At 39.6% G+C, this 17,709-nt stretch overlaps 1 protein-coding gene across 1 annotated transcript; it reads right to left on the bottom strand.

Annotated features, from left to right (window-relative positions):
- Positions 1-1,983: 1,983 nt before the first annotated feature.
- Positions 1,984-16,762, bottom strand: SKA2 (spindle and kinetochore associated complex subunit 2). Its single transcript, XM_081108769.1, has 5 exons — positions 16,715-16,762; positions 6,754-6,840; positions 4,366-4,542; positions 4,236-4,286; positions 1,984-2,447 (listed from the first exon to the last, which is right to left on the bottom strand). The coding sequence occupies exons 1-5, from the start codon at positions 16,745-16,747 to the stop codon at positions 2,379-2,381; spliced, it is 417 nt and encodes a 138-aa protein (XP_080964895.1). The 5' UTR covers positions 16,748-16,762; the 3' UTR covers positions 1,984-2,378.
- Between the last annotated feature and the right edge of the window lie 947 nt (positions 16,763-17,709).

Here is a 17,709-nt window from a genome sequence, read left to right on the forward strand (position 1 = left end):
GACTTACGAGTGTCCCGACTAATGAGTTTTTTGAGATACCAGCTGTCTCTCTGCCGATTTTTTGCATTGAGTTGATAGAGTAATTTGAGTTAACGAGCTCCTTAACGAGCTCGGTCTCGAAACAAATTAAACTTGTAAGTCAAGGCCCCTCTGTATCCTTCAATATTTATCCTTAAAACCAAACAACATTTCATTGTACTTCCCCCCATGCAGGCACAGAGAAGTTAAGTGATTTGCTCAGGGTAAAACAGCTGAAATTTAAAACCTGCTATTTACATCTCAGATATGATGTCAGAGCCCAATTTTAACTTCAGAACAGCAATATCTGTTTCCATTCACCCATTCAGCAGTTCCCTGAACATTAACAGTAATAATTTATAGGCAAGTCTGACTTCCTATTGCATAGATACATCATGATATACATCAGCCAGATGTGTATGTATTACTATTATAAATAATCCTGTGATAAACATTTATACCAAGATCTGTCCTGTAATTTGGACAATTACGTTATTGTCAAGTTATTTAAAAATAAATAGGGAAATACATACAAACACACAAAACTAGCAAGCAGCAGTTGGCAGTACTCTTCAGATTTCAATTTCTTAGCTTTCATATAGAATAAACAAGTACAATAATATAGGCTGGAGGAGAACAAAGGCCGTACTGAAATACAACAGGGGAGAGTCACAGAAGGAGATGTGACAACAGAAGCAAAGCCAAGAGGGAAATCGTGAGATGTTATGCTGTGGAAGAATGCAGGTAGCCTTTAAAATGGAAAAGGTTGACTCCCCTTCCCACCTACTCCAAAGTATCCAGAAGGAGTTTCTTTTTCTTTTTCTTTTTTTTTACTATATTTTATTGATTTTTTACAGAGAGGAAGGGAGAGAGATAGAGTTAGAAACATCGATGAGAGAGAAACATCGATCAGCTGCCTCCTGCACATCCCCCACTGGGGATGTGCCCGCAACCCAGGTACATGTCCTTGACCGGAATCGAACCCGGGACCCTTCAGTCCGCAGGCCGATGTTCTATCCACCGAGCCAAACTGGTTTTGGCCAGAAGGAGTTTCTGAAGAGATTATGTCAATTATCCTACATAATAAAAGGGTAATATGCAAATCGGCCAAATTGTGGAATGACCAGTCGCTATGATGCACACTGACCACCAGGGGGCAGACGCTCAACGCAGGGGCTGCTCTCTGGTGGTCAGTGCGCATTTACAGGGGGAGCACCGCTCAGCCACAAGCCAGGCTGACTGCTGGTGAGTGGCCCTAAGCCAGGGGTGGGCAAACTTTTTGACTCGAGGGCCACAATGGGTTCTTAAACTGGACCAGAGGGCCAGAACAAAAGCATGGATGGAGTGTTTGTGTGAACTAATATAAATTCAAAGTAAACATCATTACATAAAAGGGTACGGTCTTTTTTTTTTTTTTAGTTTTATTAATTTCAAACGGGCCGAATCCGGCCCGCGGGCCGTAGTTTGCCCACGGCTGCCCTAAGATGTCAGTCAGACATCCCCTGAGGCTCCTGGACTACGAAAGGGCGCAGGCTGGGATGAGGGAACCCCCCCCTCTCCCCCCAGTGCACGAATGTTGTGCACCGAGCCTCTAGTAGACATAAAGTTGCTATATATTCTATTTTTTTTAAGAAAAAATTTTTAAAGCAATCAAAGGACTATATTTTATCAAGAAAATAGCTCAGTAGAGAACAAAATGATGAAAATATTGATTTTAAATATTTTTCTAAAAAGAAATACAATAAAGACAACCTAAAACAGCATTTGAAAGCAGAACTCATGTTGCTCAACATTAGCAAGCAAAAGGAATAGGACAAAAATAAAAGAGGCTGTCACAGAGAAACCAGCTTATTACAAAGGTTAGGTTTTATGGGACACTATAGGTCACTTAGCAATCTCACTAATAATGTGACCACATCTTCAATTAAAATTTTCAAAAATAGAAAATTTATACATATATAATATATAATACAAATATTTTTCCATCTTTAATTTCCAATGCACATTCATTCACATTTGACTGAAAGTACATAATCATTCTTTTATGATAGGACATCTTTGTTATCCTGATTATACAAAAACAGATGCAAAATAGTGTTAAGACTTTCTTGCCTGAAATTGCAAAACTAAGTGTGCATATATTTAAATCCTTTTCCCATTCCATCCTTTTGACTGAAATTTATTCATATCTGTCCTTATATTTCCCTCTTGTGAAAGGCATCACTATCCAGTCACCCAGGCCAAATTTTCTCTTTCACCATACCCCACCTCTAGTTACCATATGCTAACAAGACATCTTCCTAAATCTCTCTGGAATTAATCTCTTCTCCACCAGAGTTCCCTTTTGCAAGTCCATTTCTTCATAAATCTGACATGTGAGATTTTAATTGCTGTACTGCAGTTTTCTCTTCTTCAGTCATTGGTGACAGCTAGAAAACAAATGACAGTCTTTTTTTCCAAAACCTTTAAAAGCTTCAACTATAATTTTAACAAAAACACCTTTAAAGAGTGTTAATTTAATTAACTTCTTAAATATATATATATATTAACTTCATATATATAATCTCAGAGAGGAAGGGAGAGGGAGAAACATCAATGATGAGAAAGAATTATTGATTGGTTGCCTCTTGCACATCCCCCACTGGGAATCGAGCCCACAACTGGGAATCGAACCATAACCTCCTTGTGCCCTGACTGGGAATCGAACCATAACCTCCGTGTTCATAGATCGATGCTCAACCACTGAGCCATGCCGACCAGGCTAGTTAACTTCTTCAACACAACAATAAATGTTTCCATAAGCTCATACCATGTATATGATACAAATTTCAGAAAGCAGGAGAAAAAATACATTAGTTGGTTACCTACATACAAAGTGCTTTGATGTTTGAGCTTCCAAAGAACTTGCAATTAAGTTGAAGAAACAGCCCTAGCTGGTTTGGTTCAGTGGGTAGAGCATCAGCCTGCGACTGAAGGGTCCTGGGTTTGAGTCCAGTCAAAGGCACATGCCCAGGTTGGGGGCTCAATCCCCAGTCGGGGTCATGCAAGAGGCAGCTGATCAATGATTCTCTCTCATCATTGATGTTTCTGTCTCTCTCTCTCCCTGCCTCTCTGAAATCAATAAAAATATATTTTAATTTTTTTTTTAAAGTTGAAGAAACAAGACCAAGATGAGAAACAATTTAAGGACTATAATTGGACAGAACCAAAGAAGTCAAGTCTGAATGCCATATGTAAAAGTATTTTGATAAAGAAAGTAAACAAAAATAATCTGGAAGTTTCCTCAGAAGTAGAAACTTGGGCTAAATTTTGAAGGATAATTAAGATGTTTTTAGCTGGAAGTAAAAGAAACACATTTCAAAATGGATAAGTAATACAAGTTATTATTATTGCAAAATAAATAGGACAGACTTTAGGGCTCATCTGTTCATCAGATAAAGACTTAGTTTTTCCCATCTCACAGCTCTGATATCCTTAATGGTAGCTTTATCTTTAAGAGGTGATGCTGGGCATCACCTTTATGCGAAATGTTTATACAAAAAAAGTTTTCACCCTGGCTGGTTTGGCTCAGTGGATAGAGCATCAGCTTGCGAACTGAAGGGTCCCAGGTTTGATTCCAGTCAAGGGCACATGCCCAGGTTGCAGGCTCTATCCCCAGTAGGGGGTGTGCAGGAGGCAGCTGATCAGTGATTCTCTCTCATCATTGATATTTCTCTCTCTCCCTCTTCCTTCCTCTCGAAATCAATAAAAAAAATATTTTTTAAAAGAAAGAAAAGTTTTTAGCCGAAACCGGTTTGGCTCAGTGGATAGAGCGTCGGCCTGCGGACTGAAGGGTCCCAGGTTCGATTCCGGTCAAGGGCATGTACCTTGGTTGCGGGCACATCCCCAGTGGGGGCGTGCGGGAGGCAGCTGATGAATGTTTCTCTCTCATTGATGTTTCTAACTATCTCTCTCTCCCTTCCTCTCTGTAAAAAATCAATAAAATATATTTTACAAAAAAAAATAAATAAATAAAAATAAAAGAAAGAAAAGTTTTCTCTTGCCAAGTCTCTCTCATTAGTGAGGAAACTCTTCCTTATTTCCCACTTCCAGGCTCCCTCTTCACATGTCAGCTGGGTTACAAACCCATTCCTGAATTAAGTTTACTTAAAGGAAAATCCATTCCCGTTGCCAATCAGGCACACACTGAAGCTGAGGATAGTGCCAGCTTTATTTACCTCAGGCATGAGGCTGTGAGGGACAGCACACATCTCAAGAAAATCAGTACTCTGTAAGGCAGGAAGGAAGAACATAAATGCTAAGAAACAACCAGCGAACAGTATCCAACATGTCAATTGAAAGCATTACCTCCAGGTCTGTTTGCTTTTGTAGTTCTTGTATCATGGTCATAGTCTTATTGAAAGTAGCACAAATGCAGCTCTTAATCTCTTTCTGCTCATCAGCAATTGGCTTAAAGCGTGCCTGCAAAGTTTGATATCGGGACTTTATTGCTGAAAATTCCTGTAAGAGTGTAACTGGATTTTTCTATATCAGAAAAAAAATTAATATATATTAAATTGTGGAAGTGAAAAATTAAGCTTCTTTTAATAATTAAAATTTATGCAACACATTTTACCGTCCATTTAATCAAACACTGTATTTTATTATACAACTGTGCGACAAGGATGGAAAAGGGGAAGAAAGAAGTAAGACCTAGATTCTATTCTAAAGAAATTTAAAGCCTAGGTGCAGAAGTACAGCATAGGGAATATAGTCAATAATAATGTAATAATAGTGTAACCCCGTATGGTGTCAGGTGGGTACTAGAATTAATGGGGGGAATCACTTCGTAAATTATATAATTGTCTAATCACTATGCTATACACTTGAAACTAATATAAAATAATACTGAAATATCAACTATAGTAAAAAAAAAAAATTAAGCCTATGTACAGAAATAGCTCACAAAAAAAGCAACATGAAACAGCAAATAAGGTCACCTTAGATCCATATTTGATGCATAGTTCACAACAATTAATTACATAATATTCCTAAAATACAATTTTAAATACTATTTAGAAGATGATTAAAGGAACTATATTAATTTGTCATTAAAGAATAAGACAACTTGAAGCCACTTATAAATTCTTAAACATACTGCCATGAGGCTTAAGTATGTATAAATACTAATTCATTGACTTCACTATATAAAATTCATGTCAGCTCAAGCAACTGTATTTATAAAGGGTGTCCCAAAATTCACGCAAGATTTGAATTTAATGGTGCTCGCTATCGCAATATGATAATCTAGTTTTTTGTGCCTAAATTTCAAGATATGGATGTGGATGACATGTGGTTTCAACAAGAAAGTGCCACATGCCATACAGCCCGAGAAACAATTCAATTACTGCACGAGTCATTTCCTGGTCGTGTAATTTCCCGTTTTGGTGATCAGAATTGGCCGCCCAGATCATGCGATTTAACGCCTTTGGACTTTTTTCTTTGGGGTTTTTTGAAGTCTAAGGTTTATGCCAACAAGCCCAGGCCCACCCACACCTTGAAGGAGGAAATTGAGCGCTGTATCAAGGAAATTCAGCCACATTTATGCAAAATGGTCATGGAAAATTTCAACAAAAGAGTGCGTATGTGCCAGCAAAGCCGTGGAGGCCATTTACCTGATATGCTATTCCATACATAACCCTATACTGTATACTTTGTGAATCAATAAAAAATTTACAATTTTTGATTATAAACCTGTGTTTTCTATCAAAATTACTTCTTGCATGAATTTTGGGACACACTTACATTACATTGGTTTTTCAAATTCTTTTTAAAATATAGCCACTATTCCATAAAAGACATTTTTTACTGTATTTTTCCAGTTTTTCTACTGGAGATCTTTTATCCAATACAATGTCCAGTATCTAGAAACATGGTAGAAAATCTACCCCTAAGGGTGAGAGGGGGTGTATAATGAGTAGATACTCCTAAAGGCATCTTAATATATATTTGATGCTATTTATTATTTCTTTGACCATAGCAAACATACTAAGTATTCTTTTTTCATGGTGTCTATCTTCTGCTCCTTTCCTACTTGTAATGGCCATGCCATAGGTCTTGATCATTCTCTGCAGAATTATTTTATCAGTCTTTTTATTTGTAGTATATTTTCTATTTATTAAACTTTTAAATATATATTTTTATTGATTTTTTACAGAGAAGAAGGGAGGAGAGTTAGAAACATCGATGAAAGAGAAACATCGGTCAACTGCCTCCTGTACACTCCCCACTGGGGTTGTGCCCGCAACCAAGGTATGTGCCCTTGACCAGAATCGAACCTGGAACCCCTCAGTCCGCAGGCCAACGCTCCATCCACCGAGCCAAACCAGTCAGGGCTATTTATTAAACTTTTATACAGTCGTTCAGTCGCCAACAATCACTTAGGCTTTTATATAGATAGATAGACTGTTCTAGAGGTATCTATATTCTCTCACAATTTCAAAGGCTTCCACAATGGTTTGTATCTCCTGACTCAATAATTCTTTTATAAGGGTTAAAAAAATAAAATAGCCACAAATTTCCTTGACCATGGGTATAAAAATATGCTGTGACCAAATTTCCAACATAAAAAGATTTTAAGATTCTATGAGGTCAGTACTTAATACTGTAATTATTATAATCACTACTATTAGAAATACTATCAGAAAATCTTTTGATAAAATATTCTGTTGAAAAGACATTGATTTTGCAGATTACCTCGCCTGCTGAATCAGGATGATTAGTCTTGATTTCATATTCCAGCCTGTATTGAATGTAATCCAGATCAGAATCAGCTTTCTGGAACTAAAAATCAGCATAAATCATTATTCTGTGAACCAAAAGTCATATTAATAAACATGATCCTGCAACTATTCTTCCTTTTCTCTTTATATTTTTTAGTATTTTAATAATGTGATATACAACTCATTTTGAAAATATGGAACTAAAAAAGTATAAAAAAAACCTAAATGGTCTATAATAACCAGGCTATATTAAAAATATCTTAAACTAGTTAACATTTTGAAAATCATTTTTCTCTGCATGTGTCTTAGATTTTGAGCCAAAATTTAAATACCAAGAAGCCACCACCATCATATATTAATACAGTAACTAACAATGTCTTCAAGAACTCCCTAGGGTCATTGATACCCTCATCAGTTAGGCAGTGGTTTTTCCTCTCTCGTAGGAAATGAGGTTTCAAGTTAAAACACAGAACAAATTTATTTTCAGGGATCCTCACAGTTTCCATGATCTGCAACCCTATTAACCAAAAAACTACAAATTAATGCTACACAGACCAAAATTAGAGAGCTTAAAGTCACAAATTATGCAAGGAAAACTACATACTAGAGGCCACAAAGGTAGCCGTCTGAATAGACCCAATTTATTGAACATAGGTCCTAGGATCGAACCATCATCTGTAGTACACCTCTCAGGGAAAAAAAAAAAGGAAAAGCTACCACAGACCTAAATATGTATATGTACATATAGAAAAGCTGGAAAGGATATCTAATAGAAAAAGTAGTTTAGTGCTCGCTTCAGCAGCACATATAGTAAAACTAGAAGCCCAGAGCACGATTTGAAATTGCACAGCACCGCCCACCCTCGAGTTGCCGGTCCAGCCCTGCCTTGCACCCCGGGCCCAGCAGCAGCCACTGCCGGTCAGCCGCTGCTGATCAGACCCTCCCCATGCCCCCCGCATCTGACGCTGCACATGCAACCTCCTCCTGTCTGGTAGACCCATTACGGTGTCCCAGCTAATTAGCATATTTCTCTATTATATATACAGATTGGAACAATACAAAGATGATTAGCATGGCCCCGGCTCAAAGATGACACACAAATTCATGAATGATTCCATATTAAAAAAGAAAAAGAAAAAGTGGTTTATATCTGAATGTGTTTAATTTATAAATTATTCTTAACTTTTCAAAATCCCGCATCTTTTATATTATTTTAAAGCAGGTACTGCCTTGAATTTATCAAGGAAACATCCATGAGTTTCCTATGGAAGGCAAAACATGATTTCCACAGGGAAATTGCCTAGTCTACAGCGTAGGAGACTGCTTTGGGGATAGAGTTTGGACCTTATTATGAACTTAAGCTCTGAACTAAAGATTGGTTCTTCAAATTTTGAACCCTTAGTGGAAAGAGTAAAAGCCAAAAAAACCCACTGTAAAAGTAGTTCTCAGGTCTAATGAGAAACAGTCTACAGATATTTCATTACACAAAAGGTAGATTAAGGCCTCTACTTTGGAATATAAAGTAAGATAAAATGGCTCTCAGAAGTTCAAATGCTTATAAGATCAGGAACTGTCATCATTGAACAAAATTTCAGAAAGGGATATACTGAAATTTCCATCACCAATTGCTCTCATCATTGACCTAAATTTGAATGGAAAATTTTGCAATTACCAAAGTTCTATCTTTATAACCAAAAATTTTTGGAGTGGAAATAAAAGGAGAGAGAAAGCCAGTTTTTGCTTCTAAATTTTTTCCAAAAATCTCTTAACAGCAAAGGAGTTGCTATGAGCCTAAAAAACAAACAAACAAAAAATGTAGACATTGTTAATTTTAAAAAATTTTAAAGTGTTTTCCAAAAAATAGAGGCGTTTTGTAATCTTTGTCCTACCCTATATAAGCAGCTGGCTTATGGGGGGCTGCAGAGCAGATTTTTGTGGATGACCTGCTGCTCTCCCATACTGCCAGCAGTATTGCAATAAATGCTCATATATGATTCAACCCTGTCTCTGCACTTAATTGGCTCAAGTAGTGGCAGGCAGCAGGGACCCATTGATTGTTTGGTTACAAGGGCACATGCCTGGATCCTCAGTGTGGGGCATGCAGGAGGCAGCTGATCAATAATTCTCTTTCATCATTGATGTTTCTATCTCTCTCCCTCTCCCTTCCTCTCTGAAATCAATAAAAAAATATATATATTTTAAAAATCCAAAAAACAAAAAGAGGCTTTTCATGTCTTATATACTGGTACTTGTTAGATTAGATGCCAAAAGTAAATTAATTGATAATAAGACTTTATAAACATACTAATAATTACTATATATGTATAGGTATGTATAAAGAAATTACTGTTGGCATAATTTCCCATATTAGAATACGTAGGGGATTATCTTTTCCTTTATATAAACAGAGTGCACAAACCTATATAACATGTGGATGGAGAGTATGGGGAGGAGGATAGAGGAGAGGGCAAATCAAATTGAACAAAGGCTCTAAGCGTTCAAGTACTGAATTGGTTTAATTACTGAAATAGACCACAATTTCATAGCTTTATATATAACACAAGGTTTTATATGACATTCTAAAGCATAATTTGAAATAAAAGTTTTTAAAACAAATTACCACAGAATTCTTAACATTATGGCATTTGTGGCTTTAGGGTTACTTTAAAACAATCTCTAATCTGGAAGCCCTGAATTGTTTATGAACCAGAAACTCTTAGGCCTATGAGGAGTCCTTTAAAATTATTTTATTGATTGATTTTATCAGAAACTCTTTAGAGAGATTTGTTATTCCACTTATTTATGCGTTCACTGATTGATGCTTGTATGCTCCTTGACCAGGGATCGAACCCACATCCTTGGCATATCAGGACAATGCTCAACCAAACGAACTACCTGGCCAGGACCAGGACCTATGTGTTTTTTGTTTTGTTTTTTAAATATATATGCATATGTATTTATTTAAGAGAGGAAAGGAGAGGGAGATAGAAACATAAATGATGACAGAGAATCACTGATGGGCTGCCTCCTGCATGCCCCTCACCCGGGGATGGAGCCTGCAATCTGGGCATATGCCCTGACCAGGGATGAACCATGACCTCATGGTTCATAGCTTGACATTCAACCACTGAGCCACAACGGTTGGGCCCTCTGTGTGTGTTTTTAACTCAACACTTTAGTTCTGCTTAAAGTTTAATTAGCATAATCCCATAGTCCATTTAATAATGTCTTCTTGTTAAGAGAGTAGTTTCAGCTATGACTTCCTGTAATACCTGGAGGTCCATCAAACATGCGCTAGCTGGTTTGGCTCAGCGGATAGAGCATCAGACTGCGGACCGAAGAGTCCCAAGTTCGATTCCAGTCAAGGGCAAATGCCTGGATTGTGGGCTCAAACCCCAGTTGGGGGTGTGCAGGAGGCAGCCAATCAATGATTCTCTCTCATGACAATACAAAGTGTTGGTGAGGATGTAGAGAAACTGAAATCCTAATACATAGCTTTGGAAGAGAATTCAACAGTTTCTTATAAGATCAAGCATATATTTATCATGCTACTCAAGAGAAACAAAAACATTATGTTTACACAAAGACTTGTAATACAATCTTTATAACAATTTTGTGCATAAATGGGTAAATGCTGGAAACAACCCAAAGTTGATAATGTGATATTCTATACAAAGGAATATTACTCAGTGACAAAAAACGGTCCAACTATTAATACATACAACATGGTCAAATCTCAAAAGCATTATGTTAAGTGTAAGAAACCAGACAGACAGACACACACACACACACACACACACACACACAAAGACTGTATGTTGCATATAAGTACATTTACATGAAATTCTAGAAAAGGCAAGTGGTTGTCAGGGAATTTGGGAAGAAGAGGTTGACTGCAAAAAGGCATAAAAAGGGCATGGTGGTTACATGAGTATACACATTTGTTAAAACTCATCAAATTGTACTCCTAAAATTGGTGAGTTTTAATGTATGTAAACTATATCTTAATAAAACTGATTACAAAAAAATAGTGCTGATTCATACTTTATTATATCTCAATTACAAAGAAAGAACTTTAAATCAAGAATTCTTAAGTTTTAAATTTGAGCACTTACTACACGATGCACAGATTAAGATATAGGAAAAGTTATCATAGGAAATATATAACTGGCATTACTTTAATCACTTACTAATTAATTTTAAAATTCATTTAAATAATACCTAAGATTTGCCAGAGCCAATCAAAATCTGTTACAGAAAGTAGCAAATTATAAAGTACTACTCATTTAGATTAGCCTAAACAACTTTAGCTATAAAAATTATTCTCTTAATGTATTTCATAATGCAGTGTTTTTAATTAGTTAAAAACTTTTTTTCAAATTATGACCTTTTTAAAACACTTTTGGTAATAACATTTTTTGTAATACAAAAAACGTTTTCAGGAACAAAGATTTTGGTAAACTACTCACAGATATTGAAGATGCAAGGCAAGAATCAAAATTCTGGTGTGCATCCTGCTTTCAGATGCTTTGACAATACTATTGCACTGCTAGTGTCAAGTACAGTAGTGCAATAAAGTCAGAGCATTCGTTAGCAGTAAAGGTAGAAAAGGAACACAAAAACATCTTGCAAGAGTTGAAGCTTCAGTGAGAAAAGAATTTAAAGAAGAATTGCCATTTTGGACAGAAGACATGCAAAACCTAAGAACATTTTTATCAATGTTAAAAATAAAAAAAAAGAATCACACTTAAACATCAAAATGAGGTTGTTTTTTATGACTAACCTATGATTAATATTGAAATTTAAACATACATTTAGATAAAGTAATTTTGTAAATATGTCCTAAGTTTTACAAAGTTCAAAAATATTTCTGTTCTGCTGAGATATATTGGTTAGCTCGTCCATAGCAATTGATTAACTGCCATATAAAACAAGTCTTTTGAATAATATCAAAGAAAAAAAAAATTAAACTAATGTTTCCCAATCTCTATATACCCAATCTATCTCTGGAATATGCCCTAATATGCAAATAGACCGAATGGTGAAACAACTGAACAACCAGTTGCTATGATGTGTGCTGACCACAGGGGGTGTGCGCAGAACATGGCAGTTGTCTGCAGCAGGCGGCAGAGCGTGGAACATGGTGGCATCAGCTGCGGCAGGATGGTGGAGCAGGTGAGTGGGGGTGCCAGGCTAAGGTGGGGCACCAGTTACTGTCATAGGCGCGAGTTTCTGGTGGTTACTGAAAATTCTTTGCTCCCACATCCTTTGGTCCCACCCGGCGTTTGCACCCGCTGCCAGCACCCGGCACCAGTCCTAATTGCTTGGCGCCGTCAGTGGGTGCAAGTGGCAGCTGCCGGACCTAATCACCCCTGAGGGCTTCTCCACGTCCTCCTGCTCCTTAGGGTGATCGGGGCAGCAGCCACCGCTCGCACCCACTGATAGCGCGGGCCCCACTCGCACCCACTGCTGGCACCGGCCCCAGTGGCTCCGTGCCGTCAGCAGGTGCAAGCAGGATCAGCACCGTCAGCATGTGGGAGCAGTAGTGGCGGGTGCGGGACTGTCGGAAGACAGGGGACCAGGGGCCACAACGAGAAGAGCCCAGTGGGGACATGGAGGATGGGCCGAACCCACCCCTGTGCCCACCGCAGCCTTGTGGCCCACAGTTCCTTTCAAGGTGCATGAATTTGTGCACTAAGCCCCTAGTTTAATCTATAATACAAAAAGCGCTTACCATCTTAGGGCTTTTTATCTAGTTTACAGACTTCCAGGGAATCAACGTATCCTAAACATGAGATCATTAGCCCTACCTAGCTGAATATTATGAAAGGGCATTTTCAATTTTCAGTTAACCCCTAAAACATCAAAACATCTTTCTTAAACTTAAAAATCAAAGAGGCCCAGCTGGTGTAGCTCAGTGGTTGAGCATCAACTTATGAACCAGTAGGTATGGTTCCATTCTGGGTCATGGCACATGCCCAGGATTGGGGGCTGGATCCCCAGGAGGGTGTGTGCAGGAGGCAGCCAATCAATGATTCTCTCTCATCATTGATGTTTCTATCTCCCTCTCTCTCTGAAATCAATAAAAATATATATTTTTAAAAATCAAAGAGAGCCCTAACCGGTTTGGCTCAGTGGATAGAGCGTTGGCCTGCGGACTGAAAGGTCCCAGGTTCGATTCTGGTCAAGGGCATGTACCGTGGTTGCGGGCACATCCCCAGTGGGAGGTGTGCAGGAGGCAGCTAATTGATGTTTCTCTCTCATCGATGTTTCTAACTCTCTATTCCTCTCCCTTCCTCTCTGTAAAAAATCAATAAAATATATTAAAAAATAAATAATAAAAATCAAAGAGAAAATAATAATGGAAAAATGGGCAGGTGGCGGGCGAGAATGGGAGGGTGTCCAAAATGTAAATATTTAAGTATCAGGTTTCCTTGAATGCAAGCCAGTTGACATCCTAACTGGTAAGAAATCAATTCAAAAGTCAGATGTAAGCCCAGAAATAGAAATAGTATCACACTATACTACCTTTTGTGTACAATCAGTGGTACCACAAAAGAAAGACACTAGACAAATACCCCTCATTAAGTGAAGGAAAAAGTTAGAGAATCCTACAATAAACTTATTTTCCAATTAATAATGTTGACTGATGAAAAAACACTTTCCATTATTTTCATTAACCTTCCCTTAAATCAGCGGTTCTCAACCTGTGGGTTGCGACCCCTTTGGCGGTCGAACGACCCTTTCACAGGGGTCGCCTAAGATCATCCTGCATATTAGACATTTACATTACGATTCATAACAGTAGCAACATTACAGTTATGAAGTAGCAACGAAAATAATTTTATGGTTGGGTCACAACATGAGGAACTGTATTTAAAGGGCCAGAAGGTTGAGAACCACTGCCTTAAATGGTCCAGTTCAACTACTTAGTTAGATTGAGCCTACGAAGAAATGAACAAAATTCAGGACAGCTGGAACATGTCTTAACCTCAAATTCTGGGCCACATAAATCAGATATTAGAATATTTCAACTAAAAATCAAAGGATTGCATCAAAAATTATTTACCTGGGCAAAGGATCTAAATAGACACTTTTCAAAAAGGACATACAGAAGGCCCAGAGACATACGAAAACATGCTCAAAGTTACTAATCATCCGAGAGATGCAAATCAAAACAACAATGAGATACCATCTCACACCTGTCAGAATGGCTATCATCAACAAACAACAAGTGCTGGTGAGGTTGTGGAGAAAAAGGAACCCTCGTGCACTGATGGTCAGAATGCAGACTGGAGCAGCCACTGTGGAAGACAGTATGGAGTTTCCTTAAAAAGTTAAAAATGGAACTCCCATTTGACCTAGTAATCCCACTTCTAGGACTATAAACCAAGAAACCAGAAACACCAATCAAAAAGGATATATGCACCCCTATGTTCATAGCAGCACAATTTGCAATAGCTAAGATTTGGAAACAGCCTAAGTGCCCATCAGTAGATGAATGGATTAGAAAACTGTGGTACATCTACACAATAGAATACTATGCGGCTATAAAAAAGAAGTAACTTTTACTATTTGCAATAGCATGGATGGAACTGGAGAGCATTATGCTAAGCAAAATAAGTCAGTCAGAGAAAGATAAATATCACATGATCTCACTCATATGTGGGATATAATGATCAACATAATTTGATGAACAAGAATAGATCCAGAGACAAATGGCAGGGGAGTGTGTGTGTGTGGGTGGGGGGTGGGGGGGTTAGAGAGCAACCAAAGGACTGGTATGCATGCATATTAGCATAAACAATGGACACAGACACTGGGGCGGTGGGGGCTTGCCCGGGGTGGGAATGGGAAGGGGGGTCAATTAGAGAAAAGGGAAATAAAAAAGACAATAAAAATAAATAAATAAACAAAAGCAAAAAAGAAAAAATTATTTACCTTTAGAATCTTAGAAACATAACTGGTTCACAGATGTAAGGAATTCAAGAAGACCTCCTTTCTTCTCTTCCTCTTTTAAAAAGATTGTTTTAAAAAATACCCCATCATTCAAACATCTAAAAATTAGAGTCTGGCTACCACATAATTCTCTAAAACCTACTTTTCAAGATGTACACTTAATCATTTTTTCCTTAAAATAAAATATGTTCATTCTATAAAAAAAAAAAAGTCCTATGAGAATATTGACTCAATATATTGCAAAGTCCAGAAAAGGCTTAATTGGTACCTCAAATAAACAGCCAACTTGAGGAGAGAAAAACTGTTAAAAGGAAAAGTAATATCACTTAGCATTTTACAATTACGCAGAAGTGTAGATATGGAGGGAATTCAGAATGGAGGAGAGCAAGACAATGTAAACATTTATGCCTGTAGATAGAATCAACCTACTAACAATTCTTTAACATGTTTTTGTGGTTGGGTTTTTTGGTTTTTTTTAAGAGAGTTAATGATAAAAATAACAAAACTTTGAACTAAACGTTCATTATTACTGCTTTGGAAAGCTGCAGAAAATCCTTTTTCTCTGCCATTTCTCTTCCTATCTCCAGCACACACACACCCCCCACTCCCCCAAAATTTAAAACTCAAAACACTAGAAACAACTGAAAGTTCAAATCGAATTTTTATATGAGGCACTACAATTCATTAATACATCTAAGAAAAATCAGTTATATCAAAGTCTCACATGTTCTGGGGGGTGGGAATAGGGGCGAGGATGGTATTCAGGTTCTTCCAGGATCATTAATTACATGTGCGGATGGTCAAGCGACCCAAGATTCAGCTTGGAGAGGGCAACAGAGGCAACAACAACAACAACAAAAAAATGGTACCTAAAAAGTAATGACAGAGGAAAGCAAGGCGAGAAGGGGCGGATTGCGGGTGGAAAAGATTTTGGCTTCTCAATCTTATTTTTCTTTAACGGAAAAACCGACGGGAGCTCAAGGATGGGTGTGTCTTCCAAACTGCACGTTTTAAAGGAAGCCAGTCCACTCAAAAAAGCTGGTAATGCAGGTGAGAAAGGAGGACTGAAGATACGGAACTAAAAAGAGAAGGAAAAAGCGCGGGCGATCAAGCTGGCAGTCCAGGGACGGGAGGGAGAGAATAAAGAGGGCAAGAGAGAGGATCCATAGAAGAAAACTGGGACAGCTCTCCAGCGAGGCGCCCTCGCGCAGGCCAAGCAGCAGAGGGAGTCCTCTCCAATGATTTGCCCCCGCCCCCAACTTTCACAAATGAATGAAACCCGGAGACTGGAGAGCAGGGTGCCTTCCTGGTCCCAATCCTGCCCGCGCACCGGGAAAGGAGCTCACGGTTCAGGCGCCCACCGCTCCTTCCCCCATCCAAGGGCTGCCTGCCCCCTTAGGGCCAAACAAAAACTCGTCTAGAAGCTTTCTTGGCCTCGAGGAAGTGGAGCGCGCAAGTCTAGCACCCTCCTCAGGCTTTTCAGCCCGCCGTGGAGGATGCAAACCTGTTCAGCCCTGAAGGGGTTTCCCTCCACCGCACTCGGTTTATCCCCACCCAAACCCACCCTCCATCCCTCTTTTCAGGGTGTGAACGACCTCTCCCCTTCTGGGACGTTTTGGGACCATTCCAGTCTCATCTTTTTGGTAGAAATGTAAGCGTCTGCACCAGCCACAGGTCCGTAAGGTGCGGAAAGGTGAGGGCAAGGAACAAACAATCCCACTGGCCCCACACCCTCGGCAACTCCCGCCATTTCCCTCACCAGTCTCCCGGATGTAACCCTTCCTCCCCCGCCCCCCTCCCCCCGCGGCGGTTAAAAACCAGACGGCGGCGACTCCCTTTGGTGCAGGAGGAGGGAACTCGGGTCTAGTCCAGCCTCCGCCGCCCAGGGTTTCCGGCGACTCTGAATTGCTTCCCACTTTGGAGGCCACAGGGGAAAAAACAAACTACCCAGCAGATATCCCACACTTTACGCTCACCATCAATTCCAGCTTATCGACCTCCTCCTCCATGTTGAATAGTTGACATTCCTCAGACCCCGGCGGTGCTTAAGGCGCAAACCGTACTAGCACTGAGCGTCCCTATTGGACAGCTGTCACTCAACATCTTGCACTCATTGGCTGCTCCGCTCCACCGGCGCCCGCCCATTGGCGATTAGGCAACGCCTCTCCTCATGTAACACCTTTTCCAGTTGGGCAAAGACACAAAATGCCGCCGGAGGGTTGGTTGCTGTATACTTATATTTTTACATTGGCTGCATCCTCATCTCTACTTTCAATTTCATAGTTAGGGCTCAGCCGAGAAGACTGCGATTGGTGCCATCGGAAGAAGAGCCAACCAATGGCACAAAGGCTTCCACAAAGAGCAAACGGGAAGTGACACACCTTCTTTCCACTCCTGCCTCCCTTCCCCTTCACTCCCGCCTTCTCCTTATTCATACGAGAAGCGCCTCAGTTCTAATTGGCCGAAGCGTGTTGTCGTCTCAGCCAATCACAAGCCAGGCCGTGCTCCTACGTTACTGGGAGACCTGTGCGTGGGGAGACCGAGACTACGATTGGTCCCTTCTCCGTCAGGTTTTAATTTTGAATTTTTCTTCATGGCGAGGGCGAGGCCACTGCCTGGACTTCATCTAAATCCCCGGCTCTTAGACTAGTAAGTGCAGGGATATCTTTTCTTTGTCACCCGGGCTCTCGTCTTCCATGGCTGGGCCTGTTGCTGCTTGTGTTCCTAACGGTTTACGGAGGTGGGGACTTTGGCTGGACTCGGAGGGGAGATGGAGCGGGTCAGAGGAGGTCGAGTCGGGTAAGAAGTGGTCCGCCTGGTGCCACCCTCACCATATTTCTATTTAATTAACACTCTGAAAATTATGTTTTGGAGGAAAGTATCTGCCTTCCTTTTGCACAGTCCTTTACATCTTTGCTACTCAAAGTGCGGTCCACGGACCTACGGCATCTACATCACTTGGGGAGCTTGT

The sequence above is a fragment of the Myotis nattereri genome, assembly GCF_964212035.1.
Source record: "Myotis nattereri genome assembly, chromosome: 16".
NCBI classification, from domain to species: Eukaryota; Metazoa; Chordata; class Mammalia; order Chiroptera; family Vespertilionidae; genus Myotis; species Myotis nattereri.

Coding starts and splice junctions, on each gene's coding strand:
- SKA2 (XM_081108769.1), bottom strand. CDS start 16,747: ATGGAGGAGGAGGTCGATAAGCTGGAATTGATG. Junction 4,287..4,365: donor AAAAGCAAACAGACCTGGAG/GTAATGCTTTCA, acceptor CCTGCCTTACAG/AGTACTGATTTTCTTGAGAT. Junction 2,448..4,235: donor CTCACAGCCTCATGCCTGAG/GTAAATAAAGCT, acceptor TTTGTTTTCTAG/CTGTCACCAATGACTGAAGA.